The sequence below is a fragment of the Maniola hyperantus genome, chromosome 5 (assembly GCF_902806685.2).
Source record: "Maniola hyperantus chromosome 5, iAphHyp1.2, whole genome shotgun sequence".
Lineage (NCBI taxonomy): Eukaryota > Metazoa > Arthropoda > Insecta > Lepidoptera > Nymphalidae > Maniola > Maniola hyperantus.
In genome coordinates, this window is record NC_048540.1 from 10,234,680 (window position 1) to 10,249,020 (window position 14,341).

The 14,341-nt window shown below is 38.6% G+C and overlaps 1 protein-coding gene across 3 annotated transcripts; it reads left to right on the forward strand.

Moving 5' to 3' along the window:
- Window positions 1-1,218: 1,218 nt before the first annotated feature.
- On the forward strand, window positions 1,219-14,029 carry LOC117982427 (probable tubulin polyglutamylase TTLL2). 3 transcript variants are annotated; one of them, XM_034968785.2, is made up of 13 exons: window positions 1,219-1,445; window positions 1,526-1,625; window positions 2,761-2,883; window positions 4,536-4,639; window positions 7,372-7,519; window positions 9,474-9,636; window positions 10,110-10,223; window positions 10,706-10,911; window positions 11,122-11,279; window positions 12,435-12,588; window positions 12,822-12,908; window positions 13,111-13,305; window positions 13,788-14,029. In XM_034968785.2, exons 2-13 carry the CDS (start codon window positions 1,545-1,547, stop codon window positions 13,980-13,982), a joined length of 1,728 nt encoding a protein of 575 aa, XP_034824676.1. In that variant the 5' UTR covers window positions 1,219-1,445; window positions 1,526-1,544; the 3' UTR covers window positions 13,983-14,029. The 3 variants fall into 3 exon arrangements, with proteins under 3 accessions (XP_034824676.1, XP_069354642.1, XP_069354641.1); XM_069498541.1 differs by having other exon boundaries at window positions 13,111-13,266; XM_069498540.1 differs by having other exon boundaries at window positions 1,219-1,441.
- The last annotated feature ends 312 nt before the right edge of the window (window positions 14,030-14,341 follow it).

The following is a 14,341-nucleotide window of genomic DNA, read 5'->3' on the forward strand; positions in this document are numbered from 1 at the left end:
CTGTCATGACATAGCGATGTTACGAAAGATTAATAAGAAAAACGATTTCCAATTTACTAACTGGCGTAATTTAGTGCATGCTTTAATTATATCGTATTTTGTAAGTTTAAGGAAAAACTAGCTTGCCAAATTAAGTTAGGTTGGTATAACTTTTAACTTGTGGAAGTTTAACTTGTCAGGGCTTATATAAATAACTAAATTCTTAAGAGTATTTATTATAGGTACATGCTCTTAAAACTAAATACCTTTCTATTCAAATATTAAACTTAAAGTTAAATATATTATAAGTAGGTACGTATAGATCTATCTGAGGGTAGCGACACACCTGCTGAACGTACTGCGGCGATACTTCAGCGACTGAACTATCGGTCGTAGTCGTGGTCGTGGTATGCGGTTGGCGTGACACACCAAACGCGCCGAACAGTCGGACGGCAGCGGCGCCGGGCGTTAAGTTCAGCAATGTACGCGACGAAAACGTGGTACGTGGCATCGTCGTCAGCGGGTGTCGTCACTTTGTGGTGTGCGGTTGCGACGTGTTGAATAGCCCAGAAAGATGGATTTTATTGGCTATTATAGAGGGCTTAGAAGAGGAAGTACAGGCGCCGAACTTTCGGTAGCGTAAAGCATCACGCATCGGCCTATAGCACAGAATTATATAATAGGTAGGTTTATCTAAAGGTTTGCTAATACCCTCTGGGCTCTGTGGAAATAAATTTTTATGCCCATTTTCTGCCTACGAATACTCGTATGGTGAAAACATAACATTCTTAGGTTAATTAACTTTAAAACCAAACGAGTTTAAGAATAGGTTTTATACTTAACGCTCACTCTAAAGCTCACGATTTCAACACCGCGAGGAGTTATACTTAAGTTCTTAAATCAACAGATCCTTGAGTTATGTCGTAATGGTATTGAGACTGGTTCCAAATCCCCAATCTCAAAATCAATGAGGATAGAGGATCCTCACTTCGATCGAAATCCTATCGAAATTGTATAAAAGTAAACCTAGGTAGGTAACTCAAAAGTTTTATGTTAATTTTCTTGTTAGGTCGATAAATGAATGACAAGTGCAACGATCAAAAATAAAACCTCCACATCATTACATCTATTAAAGGAATTTAGTTAGTAACTGATTTTACTAAAAGCGGTGTGTCACGAAAGCTTTAGTTATAAATCACTAAGTTGTCTTTGATGTTCGCAGGAGCAGTGTGGCCCGGGCGCGCGGCGTGACTAGTCGAGCGCCTGTCACGTTTATGTGCTCAAACTTGAACGTAACGTAAACAGTAAACGTGTCTCCATCGACATGTAGGCTCTAAATATGAAATAATGCCATGCGTTTATTACGATAAGTTGGCATGCGATTTACACAATCGCGTACGCAAAATTTTACTTCGACTTGGCTGCGACATGAAATGCCTTAAAGTTTGAACAAATTTTGTTTGTAAGTAAGTACCTAATTTGAACATTTTTTTATCAAATTCAATATTGAATACTTTGTAATATTCAATAATATTCAATATTTCAGATAGCTAAAACTAAGAAAAATGGGACAGCCTTTCGATAGTGATGAACCATTTATTTACCGACTAAACGACAACGGTTCAGGACCAAGTCTTCTGGTTAGGGTAAGTTTTGTTGGAGTTTCGCTTAGAGTAGGTAGATAAGATCTTAATCTTACAAACGATTGGTTGGTACTTTAAAAGTCTTCTAAAGTATAAAACATCACGCCGCGTTTGAGATCGTTGATAATAAGAAGTTGTAGAGCCGCATATCCATCTACTTACCTACGAGTTTCTATGTAAAAGATTACCAAGCTATAATATTATTTATGCTCTTGGAGCCCCTAAAATTTCATTAGAAAATACCATCAAAATTTGAGCAGTACCTATTTTGCAACAGCTCTTGATAATTTTCGTAGAGCTTTTTTACACCTAGAGCATCTACACAACACCTCACACAAAATAATTAGGTGAGTAGGTATTCTTTCTGTTTTTTAGCGCTGCACTGCAATGTGATGTGATCTCAAACGGGTTAAATTTGCCACCAATTTCTCATGACATGACACAGGCTCACTAAACTCAATTTTGTGATGCGTTTGCTTTTCCTGCACGTGTACCAGTGGAAAAAACGAAGGGTGCATATTGAATGCCTCATGCGGTACCAGTACCATCTACCTACCAGCTGTATAAGAACGAAAACTTGTCGTTTCAAAGTTACACACACTATCAATCACGTTTCTCTGACGTTTTATACTTAGGTACTATTGTATTTAAAGCTACGAAACCCCCGACAACGTTAAAACCATGTTAAAACATGGGGGATATTTGACGTGGATTTTTTCATAATAAGGTATAGCATGGTGATTACTAAAAAAGAAGGAACGAAGCCAATACCTACTTCAATGTGGTTTCATTTGTCTGAAGCATTGAAACCCGTTCATCCCTTTGAAATCTTAGATTTTGATGCTACGTCATGTAAAGATTATAGTAGGTACTTAATGATATCTGAGGATTGTTCAAATAAATATTATGTACCTAATGCTTAATATATCTGACTCAAGGCTCAACCGCTATATGCAACAGAAATAACGCAATCGCAATACGCCATACGCATACATTAGTATGCGTATGGCGTACCGAGATTGTGCTTGATTACTGCTAATTTTTAGCCTGTGAAAATCTGAATTCCGACATCCTATCAGCTTTTTAAATAATCTAAATCCGCGGATGAATTCGCGTTATAATTTCGTGATAATTCTAGGTTTGTATCGACCGAGGTTGGCGTATGTACCAGGGCTACAGCGGTTGCGAAGAGAAATGGAATCTCTGGTGGAGGAACAGCGCTTTTCCGGCAACCTCTTACAAGTCTTTGGGGGACTGGCAGGTGAGGTTGTAGTGTTTATAAAAATACACTGTGTCAGTTGTCTACTGTACCTACTAACTACCAACCAGTACCTACTTAGTACCAAGAGACGACCCACAAGAAGCACAATGCTATGCTTCAAAACTGAAAACGCACACGACGTTTTAAATTCAGTCTCATTCTATTATACTCAAAACTGTGTCTCTTTCTATCTGCCACAATAATCATCGAAGAAATTTTGATGATGTCATCATCATTTCAGCAAATTTCAGCGACAGCAAAGGCACAGGTTCGTACTTCTTGCAAGTCAGCGTCTACTTCTGCGAGAACTACGACTGCTCTGCCTCTGCCATTTCATGACATCATCAGAATTTCTACGATGATAGAGACACACTATTCTTACTTCTTGCATGGCAGCGCCGATCTCTGCAAGAACTACGGCTTCTGTGCCTTTGCCATATCATGTTATCATCAGAATTTCTGCGATGATAGAGGCACAGTATTTTTACTTCTTGCACGGCAGCGTCTACTTCTGCGAGAACTACAACTGCTGTGCCGCTGCCTGCCATATCATGTCGTCATCGGAATTGGTGCGATGATAGAGACACAGTATTTTTACTTCTTGCACGGCAGCGCCGATCTCTGCAAGAACTACGACTTCTGTGCCTCTGCCATCGCATGCCATCTTCAAATTTCTGGAAAGCAACCTGACCTCACGCATTTTTACAGCACGTATATACGCTGCTGCAGATGTCATACTTGAATTTTCACTAATTTCTGAAAATGTGTGATCTCCAGTGTTTTTATTAGGTTGTATTGTATTATTTAGTATACAGATAAATAATAATCAAAGCCTGTGAATAGCTACCTTTAGATAACTCTTGATAGATAGGTAATTCATTCATGTTCTCTATTGAGATTTCTCGTGCTTACGCCTAATCAAATGTTATGACGCTGTGACAAACATTGGTAGTTTTATAGCAGATGCTCGTGTCTGACAATATTATAATTCATATTTGTATCTATACTTTTTTATATTCTTTACCTCACTCGTAAAGTCAAAAATTTGTATTAGACCTACCTTATATTATTGAAGGTGCAAAGATTTTTATCAGGTTTATAACTTAGGTCTTTCATCGATAAACTTATAATTAAAAAATAACTTATAAAATACTTTTGAATTATTTGGATTTCATTTAGGATTTTATGATAATATTATAAAAGAAAATGGTTAAGCCTATGAATGTACTTGGCAGTGAAGTAATGAAAGTGATGGTACAGTCCAAGAGTAGGTACAGTACGCGGCGGAAAGTAATGTACATCGACATTTAGAAGGAGATAGCAGATTTGTAGAGCGTTGACCCTGTCGTTGAGACCGACAAAATGTCATATAGGTATAAGTGACAGAGACAACGCTCTACAAGCCGAAATGTCATTCTAAAGGCCGATGTACATTACTTTCGGCCGGGTACTGTACTTACCAAAGACGGGTACATTTCTTCATCTTGCTGGAACGAAATTGTGATGAAACTCTTAGTTAGATACTATGAAAGTAGGTATAAGTTGGTTATAAAATTGTGCCAGTAGAAATAAGGTCAGCCTAAGGAACTTGATCAGTCGATTAGATATGCAGAATTAATATACAATTGATAATTTCGTTGGATTAATTTCAGTTCATGAATCATATTCCGAAAGGAGGCTCAATTTGTCGGAAAGACAGCTTGTCTCGCTTACTCCGATGCATGAGAAGAATATATGGATCAATTTACGATTTCAGGTCATTATCACTTAATATTTTATGTATTCTTTAGTAGGTAGTACTGTTAATTAATTGAAGTGGTAAGTTGAAATGATTTTCCTTCAAAGCACATTGCGGCAGATTAAAAGCAAAGGAGGTTTATTAAATGTTACAAAGTAAACCAAACTTCATCTCTATTCTCTATGATGCTAGAATCGATGCTTTAACGGTGAAGGAAAACATCGTGAGGAAACCTGCATGCCTGATAGTTCTCCATAAAGTTATGTGAAGTCTGCCGTACTTGGCCAAAACCCTTCTCACTCTGAGAGGAGACCCGCGCTCTGTAGTGAGCCGGCGATGGGTTCATCGTGATGATGATGACATTTAAGAGACGTTGTCATCATAAACTTCAGAAGCTATATTTTGCCATCGCGTTTCTGCTTAATAGGACTCTTAAATATGGATATGGGAATATAATGGGAAATAGTCAATAAACAAAACATAAATCTTCCAATTTAAAGCTTTAAAAAAATTCAACACGCGAAATCATGAATTTTAATCGACGTTGTAGAATACAGAGAGGGTATTTGCACCCCAATACTTTTGTGTTTCGGCAAAAATACACAAATAAAATATTGGTTTCTGAATTTCCAAAGACTTGAGAATATTTTTGCTATCATCCATACTACCTAATATTATAAATGCGAAAGTGTGTTTGTCTGTCTGTCTGCTAGCTTTTCACGGCCCAACAGTTTAACCGATTTTAATGAAATTTGGTACAGAATTACATTCTTACAGCTTACATTCCGGGAAAGGACATAGGCTACTTTTTATTCCGGAAAATCAAAGAGTTCCCACAGGATTTTTAAAAAACTAAATTCACGCGGACGAAGTTGTGGGCGTCGTCTAGTTTTTTATAAAATTAATAGTAGGTAGGTAGATACCATGGATGTACGAAGTAACATTTCTTACTAACCCAAAGGTCTTTGGTACACGAGTACCAAAGTTTGGTCAAAGGTACACGATCTTGATATCTACTCGTGTGATCTTAACAATAACGATCTTAAAGAAAATCAAGGTAGCATGTAATAGCAATCTCGATTATTTGAACGCATGTAATTATGTATATACTTACTATGTACCTAGGTACTTAATACAGTTCATCGGGTTAAATACTAGGTACTTATTTTGAAAATTTGTACGCTGCTGCGTACAAATTTGTATTATGTAAAAACTTGGAACTTGTTCACGCAGATTTCTTTGTAGTTATGTATAATATATCTACCTACATATAGGTCTGTACGGATATGCGATAAATTGTCGAGATCAATGGTTGCCGATGCTATATACCTGTAAACTTCCGAAGTTAAACTGCGATTACAGATTATTGCTTATAATGAATATCGAACGGCATGAAATTAACAAATTTTATCATAAAAATAGCATCAATCGGCAATGAAACTTTCCAATACGAAATATCAAGCTATTAGGCAGTGTAGTGGCATTGTCGATCGCATTATGTACACACAACTGTAGAGTAGCCTGTATTACAATAGCAAGAAGGACCATTAAATTGTTAACATAATATTATGTATTTTCTTTGGGGCACGAGTCAATCGCTCCACGTCATGGCTTTTGAATGAATCCACGCGTTTGTTGCGTGTAGCACGACATTATCTAGTAATTCTTTTGTAGGATTCGGTGGAACAGAACTCATTTTTTCAAACGTCGTCGTCGTCGTACAAGAATTTTAAGCAAGTTTGTATGAAAATTTGCATGCCACGTACAGCAACTTTAATGAAATTGGTTTAAGCATAAAATTATTTGCAGTAAGCTGAAAGAAGCTCAAATTCGTTAAGTAAAACGAATATAACAATGCATATCTAAATAATATACTTATTTAAACAAAATGGTTTTTTATTCGACGAATTATGATCAAGGTACGAAAATGTATCTGAGTAGGAGGGTACCTAAATGTTACCAAAAGTTCATGAAAAATACCTAAACAAAGTAGGAATAGACATTTCCTAACAAAATTAAGCTCTACAATCTTGCAAAAAAAATAGATATAGATATTCATTTATAAATCATTGTACTTACCTAATCGTAGTTTTAAAAGTAGACCATGAACAAATAAGAGGCAAACGAAACAAAGCTTTACCCAACAATTAATTATGCCAATGAACGAAACGCGATATTGTCGTTCCAATACTTGTTAAGTAAACTGCGATTTGCAGTCTAGTCAGAAAGGTCTATGCCAAAGTTTAAAATATACCAACTCTGATATTAAATTAGAAACTTTACTTTTAAAGGTCAAATAAGAAATTCTTCCTGTTGGGACGAAGGTGAAAGTTCGAGGTAATATTAAATTATGGTGATACTAATGAATCGTGCTTCTACGGCAATTACGCCAAGTGGTACCGCAGATCGCGTGTCGCTCCTGGGAAAAGTCAATGTCGTGGGTTTGTTTTATAACAATAATAATTATAATGCGGGGACGTTTTATTAGCGGAAGGAGTAAACGCTGTTTAATTTTTTAAGAACCTAAAAAAGAATTTTATAGGTAACTACGTAGCTTACTCCCGCAACATCGTCCGCGTGGAGTACAGAAATTTCAAACCCCTTTTTCACCCTTTAAAGTTTTAGTATTTTTAGGTGAGTTCGACATAATTCTAATAATAGAACTTTTATTCACAATTACATAATTGAACCTTCAAACTTTATGCTCGGTTGAATATTAAAATCTGATAGAGATGAATTTCTCCTTTCAGCCCGCCCTGCTTTCATCTACCGTTGGAATACGCGAAGTTGGTTTCGGAGTGCTCACGTTTAAGACGAGGAGAAGATGCCGGCTCCAGCGTGGTGTGGATACATAAGCCGGTAGCTCAAAGCCAGGGTCGAGGGATATTTCTCTTCAGGGTAAATAAACATTACCATCGCACGTAGACATAGGCAGCATCTGGTTAGCTGGATTTTGATTGAAGTTGCGAAGCTAAAGTGGCAGTGGACAGTAGGTCATCCGCATATGGTTCGAAAAACCGATACATATTGAGATTATAAGTAATTAGCGACAAAGAGAGTCGATGCTAGCCCAAGGTGCTAGAATGGCGACCTCTCACCGGAACCGACGATATCTAACGAGTCGCAGGACTAGACGCTGAATTCAGGCGACGCAAGACCATGGCGTGTGAAAGTCCCTACAAGAGACTATGTCCAGCAGTGGACGTCTATCAGTTGATAATGATGATAATGATAATAGGTTGAAGTTGGTTTAAGAGCAGTGCAGTGGTACGTAAAACGATAAGCGGACTAAAGCAGACGAGTTTTATTTTAAAAATCAACGAGGTCGCTTCTCTGATGATTAATTTGTGTTTATTTTGTAATAATACAGTAAACATTTTTACTCTACAAAAATCATAAGTAGCTAAATAATGCCCAAGACTTCATCCGCGTGGATTTCGGTTTAAAAAAAAATCAAGGGCAACTTTTTGATTTTCCGGAATAATATGTGCCTATGCCCGTCTTCGGAGTGCAAATTATGTGTGTAAGTACCTACTACTTAGGTAAATTTTGTCCAAATCGGTTGAGCGGATGGGCTGTGAAAAGGTAATAAATAGGTCTAGGGTTAGTTCTCTTTAGGATTTAATAAGTTTAAATGAAAACAATGTAAATCAGTCCTATGCCAATAATGTAAACCATGCCTAAGAAAGTACTACGGGAGGATAGCTCTTAGCCCATATGCATACCCCTATATATCCCTATATACCCCTCCGTTCCATCGTGGATATACTTATAACAGAATCCTTCAAGAAAGAGTAGGCATAATATCGAAGAATTCCTCCCTAAAAGAAAAAAGGCATACGTAGGTAGGTATAAGCAGGTTAACGATTCTTGTTCTTAGGTTTTACTATACACTATACTGTCACACGGCTAATAAGTTTCCATAACAAAATGTGAATAGCATTGTTCGTGAAATATTCGGTTGGCATTACTGTACGAGAGTACTTATACCTACTCGTATTTACCAACGTCTGCAATAGCTTCCGAGTGCACAAGTTTTGGGCTAAATTCCTAAACTAAGCACGTGTAAACACGCGATAAGGCGGTTCATAGGTTCAAAAACTACAACTCGTACAGGTTACAGTCATACATAATTTTGTTTACTAAAGTCGTATGCACGAAGTCTGTATTTGACCTTTGTATGAGCGAATGTTTCGAGTTTCAACTTCAAGTAAGTACCTATCATTCATTCCTTGAAGCGCTTATGGTATTTTTATCAGTTTATAGTAGTTGTAAGTTTTGTTTCAGTAATGGATGCAAGTAGGTATTATAATAAATGGGTTAGTTGTATTTTTATTTTGGCTTAAATTCAATCTCTGTTTTCTATTCTCCGTTTTTAGATAGCAAGAAGTATGGATAGATTTTAAGCCAGGTTGTTGGTTTGTCTTCTTCATGCAATTTGTTGCAACATCAACAGAGCATCAAATTTCAAAAGTAGCTGGAGAGTAATAAGTTTTTTAGTAATAAGTTAATTTTATCCCGGAAAAAGGTTTCTAAGGTCAATTTAAATCCACATCGAAGAAAGTGCGAAAAAAGCTAGTAGGTACTTACTTAGCTAGTTTTCGGAGGTAGGCCTAGCTGGATTTAGTTCACCGCTGCCTTAAACTGTGACGTTGTACTCATGTTGAACCATTGACGAAGGTTCTTAAGCCAGGATGTTCGTCTACGGCCAGGTTTACGTTTGCCTTTTATCTTGCCTTGTATTACAAATTACTCAAAATATGACCATGTAATTATGGCCCAGATATTCGAGCTTTGTTCTTTGCAGACGTCATTTGAGTATATAGAAAAGGTAAATGCAATTTATTTTCAGAGCGTATGCGATATGCGATGTGGTAGCCCAGCCGTGGTGCAGAGATACATCGAGCGACCACTTTTGATCGCTGGATACAAGTTTGATCTTCGATTGTACGTTTGTGTACCCGGATACCGACCGCTAACCGCTTATATGTATGCGGAAGGATTGGCACGATTCGGTAAACAATATTAATTTTATAGCTGCTATCTTCATCCGTTTATAAGTAGGTACCTACCGCAAAAGTGCTGAATAAAATTATTGAATTAATATGGAAGAACCCTCCACTAGGTGGACGGACGACATCTGATGAATCGCAGGGAGCCACTGGATTCAGGCGGCGCATGACCGTGACGTGTGGAAGTCCCTACAAGAGACCTATGTCAAGCAGTGGACGTCTATCGGTTGACGATGATGATTAAAACTAAAATATTTTATCGTTTTCAACTGTGGAGGGTTCATACCGACTTTCTAAGGGATTCTTTCTTTGCGTCGTGATGCGAGAGAGCTAGGATTTATCTTGAAGCGGTGGTAGAACTATGTTGTGTGTTAACGATGCTACCATCGCTAAGACTTCGGTCAAGTATGGGTGGGTCCGGGGTCATTATTGCTTCAATATAGGTACTATAGGGCTTTTGTGGATGTTTGTTACAGGTACTGATAAATACACGCTATCGGATATCCATAATCCTTACAGACATTTGACAAATTCGTCATTGAATAAGACAGGTCCGAGGTATGCGGAATGTAAGGATCGAATCGGCAGTGGTAAGTTAATCCTTGGTCGAGTTCAAGATTTTACTACGGTTGAGGTGGTGATCAAATATCAGAAGATACACTCGGGTTTTAGAATTCCTACCCAGTAGTACCAAACTCACAATACGCCTTTACTTGATATAGCAAGCGCTACGGGTACGCTACTGGACGTGACGTACTTGGCTTTTCACTGTGTATTCTGAAATCTGTGGTAGCACAGATGGTATCTACTACTGAAACATTATTTGGTTGTAAATGGACGCTGAATTTAAGTGAAGCGGCCGTTTGCCGGTACCGTTGCTCTACTTTCCACCTTGCGGCTTCTGATATCTGTTAATGTAGATGGCGTTACTAGAACATTTTTCTCAGGTTGTAAATGGACGCTGAATTTAGCGACGTGGGCACTCCGCGACGGTACCGTTGCTCTAGTTTTTCCAACTTATGGCCTCTGACATCTGTTAGCATAGATGGCGTTACTAAAACATTTTCCGCAGGTTGTAAGTGGACACTCAAGCAAGTGAGACGAGCGCTCGTCGGTAGATGGGGTGCTGTAGAGTGGTTGGTTTGGCAACGAATACGAGCACTGGTTACCTTGACGCTACTAGCGCAGGCTGCGGGGACTCCCCCGGCAAGGAATTGCTTCGAGTTTTACGGGTTCGACGTGCTACTCGATGATGCATTGAAGCCCTGGCTTATTGAGGTAGGCCTTTGTATGTATTCATTTATCTATTCATGTACCAATAACTTAAAACTAAAATATATCTGCTACAATGGAATGACGTGCATCTTCATTGCATCTTCATTGCATTCAGACGTGCAAGGACAACAGCTTATCTGTAATGGGGAAATTTCTTTCCTTCTTTCTGTTACATCTTGTAACATCTGTGCAATAAATAAATAAAACTTTCAGGTAAACTTGTCTCCAGCATTGGCGGCGGACTGCGAAGCCGACGTGATTGTGAAACAACCAATGCTTCACGAGCTATTCGATTTATTGGGCTTACCCATGAAACACACCGGACTGTCGTTACTCCAAGGACCACCTACACCTGCACCTAATCTTACTAGGTAAGATCGCAGATTGAAAGCACGACGCGACGCGACTTATCTTTAAATGGTATTAGGTAGATAGTATATGTACCGAATACTTCATCTACGGCCGGGCGCAGGTACATATTTAAATGTGAAACAAATCAAGCTAGTGAATGAATAAGAGACCGTTATGTTATTCAAGGCCCCTGAAAAAAAGAAAGGAATCTGACGTGTTGAAAGAGTTCACAATTTATCTAATCGATATAATCTGTAAACAGGGGCGTGCAGGTCATAGAGGCATAAATGATCTGCTTACCACAGTTGTAATTTAGCTCAATGCATATTTTTCATTATGACCTGCCAATGATGAGGTTCCTAGCTAACTAATGCCTACCCTGGCTTCAAACCTGTGCACGCCACTGTCTGTGAAATATGAATTGAACGGAATATAGGTATTAATGCTCTTACAGTTTTAGTTCGGTAGAGCCCTACGAAGTTTCTTGAAGAACTCCATGCTTGCTATAACTTTTTAAAATTTATTTTCGATTCTAAAAAAGGTCAGAGACAAATTTAGGCTAATCGCGTGCGGAATCACGCGAAATCCATTGCAATGTAACATATTGAAATCTTGGGGGCGCGTCATATCTATGATCATGATTGCGTGATCTACAAACAAAATACTTAATTACTACTAGCTGATGCTCTGCAAGAGTTGCCATGAGAGTCGCGCGCCTTCTATTGTATAGTCCGCGACAGGTTGAGATCCCCCGAACGCCCCGCCTCATACCCTGCAATCGGGGTATAAGGTGGGGCGTTCCCTTCCCGATTGCCATTCTAACCTGTCGCGTACTATACCTACGTTAATGGTACTGTCTCAAAACCTATCAGAAAGTCGCTGATTTGATGTCGACGTCTACCTGCTGCCATCGCAACGCTTTCCGGTTCGAACGCACCATTTTAGCACCTTGGGACCGAAACGTCTATCGGTTTTTTAAACTAATTGCTCTGGTCATTACCAATTCTGTTTCTCAACTAGTTGAGCTATGTCGGTTACTTTGTTTCTTCTGCGGATCTCCTAATTTCTTGATCACTTAGAGAAACTCCAACTATAGCTTTCTCCAATGCCCGCTGTGTGACTATTATCGATAGATAGTATTAAGATATATATGTGTATGTGCGGGTATATTACAGCTGTAGTTCAGAAGACGAGAGTGGTTCAGCGAAGACTCCTTCCAGACATGCGACAGGACACCGTCGAGGAGCTCGCCGCATGCGCAGGCGTCGCGCGATGCCCATCCACTGCGTCACCTTACAGGCTCCTATGCCGGAGAGGTGTTTAATGACTGTGAGTAATTAAGATTAAAGCAGATCAACCTCTTTTGATTCCATATCGATTGTAATATTAATAAATACGAAAGTGTGTTGGTTTGCACATCAAGAATTAATACTTAATACTACCGCTACATGTTTTATTTTGATATTGTTTGCTTTATTCGTTTGGTTATTAGAAATGTAATGGATACTAGATAAGTAATGGATATTGTTAATCATCATCCATCATAAATATTTTCATTGCAGGATTTGTCTGAAAAACCTAAGGATATTCAAACGGGGAGGTTATACAAAACTACATCTGAAATAAACTGTGAAGGCATTGAATCTCAGGTAAGTTTAAAAAAACATTAATACTTTTTTTTTAATTCGCGCTCGCTGCGCTCACCTCTGTAATACATTGGTTAAAAATAATTAAGTATTCCTACCAAAATTAAAATTTATAATTTAAAGCCATCTATTATAGAAAAAAAATCTTGACTTAATTTATTAAAGAAGCATAAAAAAATATTTTCTTACTTGTTCTACTACTAAGTCCACAACGAGTGTGGCCATGCCGTCTGCGGATCCGGTAGACGAGACATGGCGGGGCGGCTACGCGACCGCGGCGTCTCGGCGGCGCATGATGACCGCGTGCTCGTGGGGCAACGGCGTGCGCTGGGACCGCGGGACCGGCCGCGTCGGGCAGTGGGTACGGATATATCCCCACGCGTTACCGAAGGACGATCAGGTGAAATTAAATAAGACTGATCTTTTAGGTTGCCTTCAAAAGCGAAGTGCGTTGCACGCGCGTCACAAGCGTGCAACGCACTTCGTCGTAAGCAAATTCAAAACGCACCTAAGACGGGTGTTCACGCACATAATTGTAAGTTAATACTTACAATTAGCCGCCGGTTCACGCGGAGACATGGTGCTTTGTAAATTCATATAATTTCGATCGTTAAACTGATGTGCGGCTGCAGCGCAGGTGTAGCGCTGCAATAGTGCGTTTTTATTTATATGGATTTACGAAGCAGCGCGGCAATTTGTAATCGGTTCATTGTATTTATTTAAAAATAAATAGATTATAGTTATTTTTACAAGTTTAGAAAATTCAACATCTAGCAAATCTCTGATATCGTGATTTAAAACATATAAAGTTCATCAAGCTGAAAAAATTATTGGCACCATTAAAGCAACCTAATTTTTCATTTAAAAAAACATTTCTTTCAGCTATCTGTAGAAGATGCTCGTGAAAGTGTAGCTCATGTGTCAAAGTTCCTCCGAGCGGCGCGCGAGACCGCACGCGAGGGCGGGCGGGACAAGAGCGCGCCTCGGGACGGAAGCCGCGACGCCTTTCTAGAGGCTGCGCTACGCAAGAAACTCCAGTACGGTTCAAGCTTTGAAGTATGGCTCCCACCATTCTAATGTGTTCAATTAATTTAACTAAATTTAGTTAGGCGTAATAAATGCTTGCTCAATAAAACAATCGTTTTTATTTTATTTTAGAGAACACTTTCGGCTAGCTTTTTATTTGTACCAACGTTGTGATACTCATTTATAGTATAGTTGAAATTAATTGACCTTAAAATAAAACAAAAACAGACACCGTAAATTGCTGTGGACAAAAGATTTGTTTTGCTTGTTAGCAGTCTACCGAACTGAATAACCTTTATAACTCAAACCAAATAGAAATAAAAAATTCTTATTATGTAAATGAAAATATTAGTTCAGGACATTTAAATATTATATTATTACATGGTTGGCCAAGACAGGCGCTAATTACG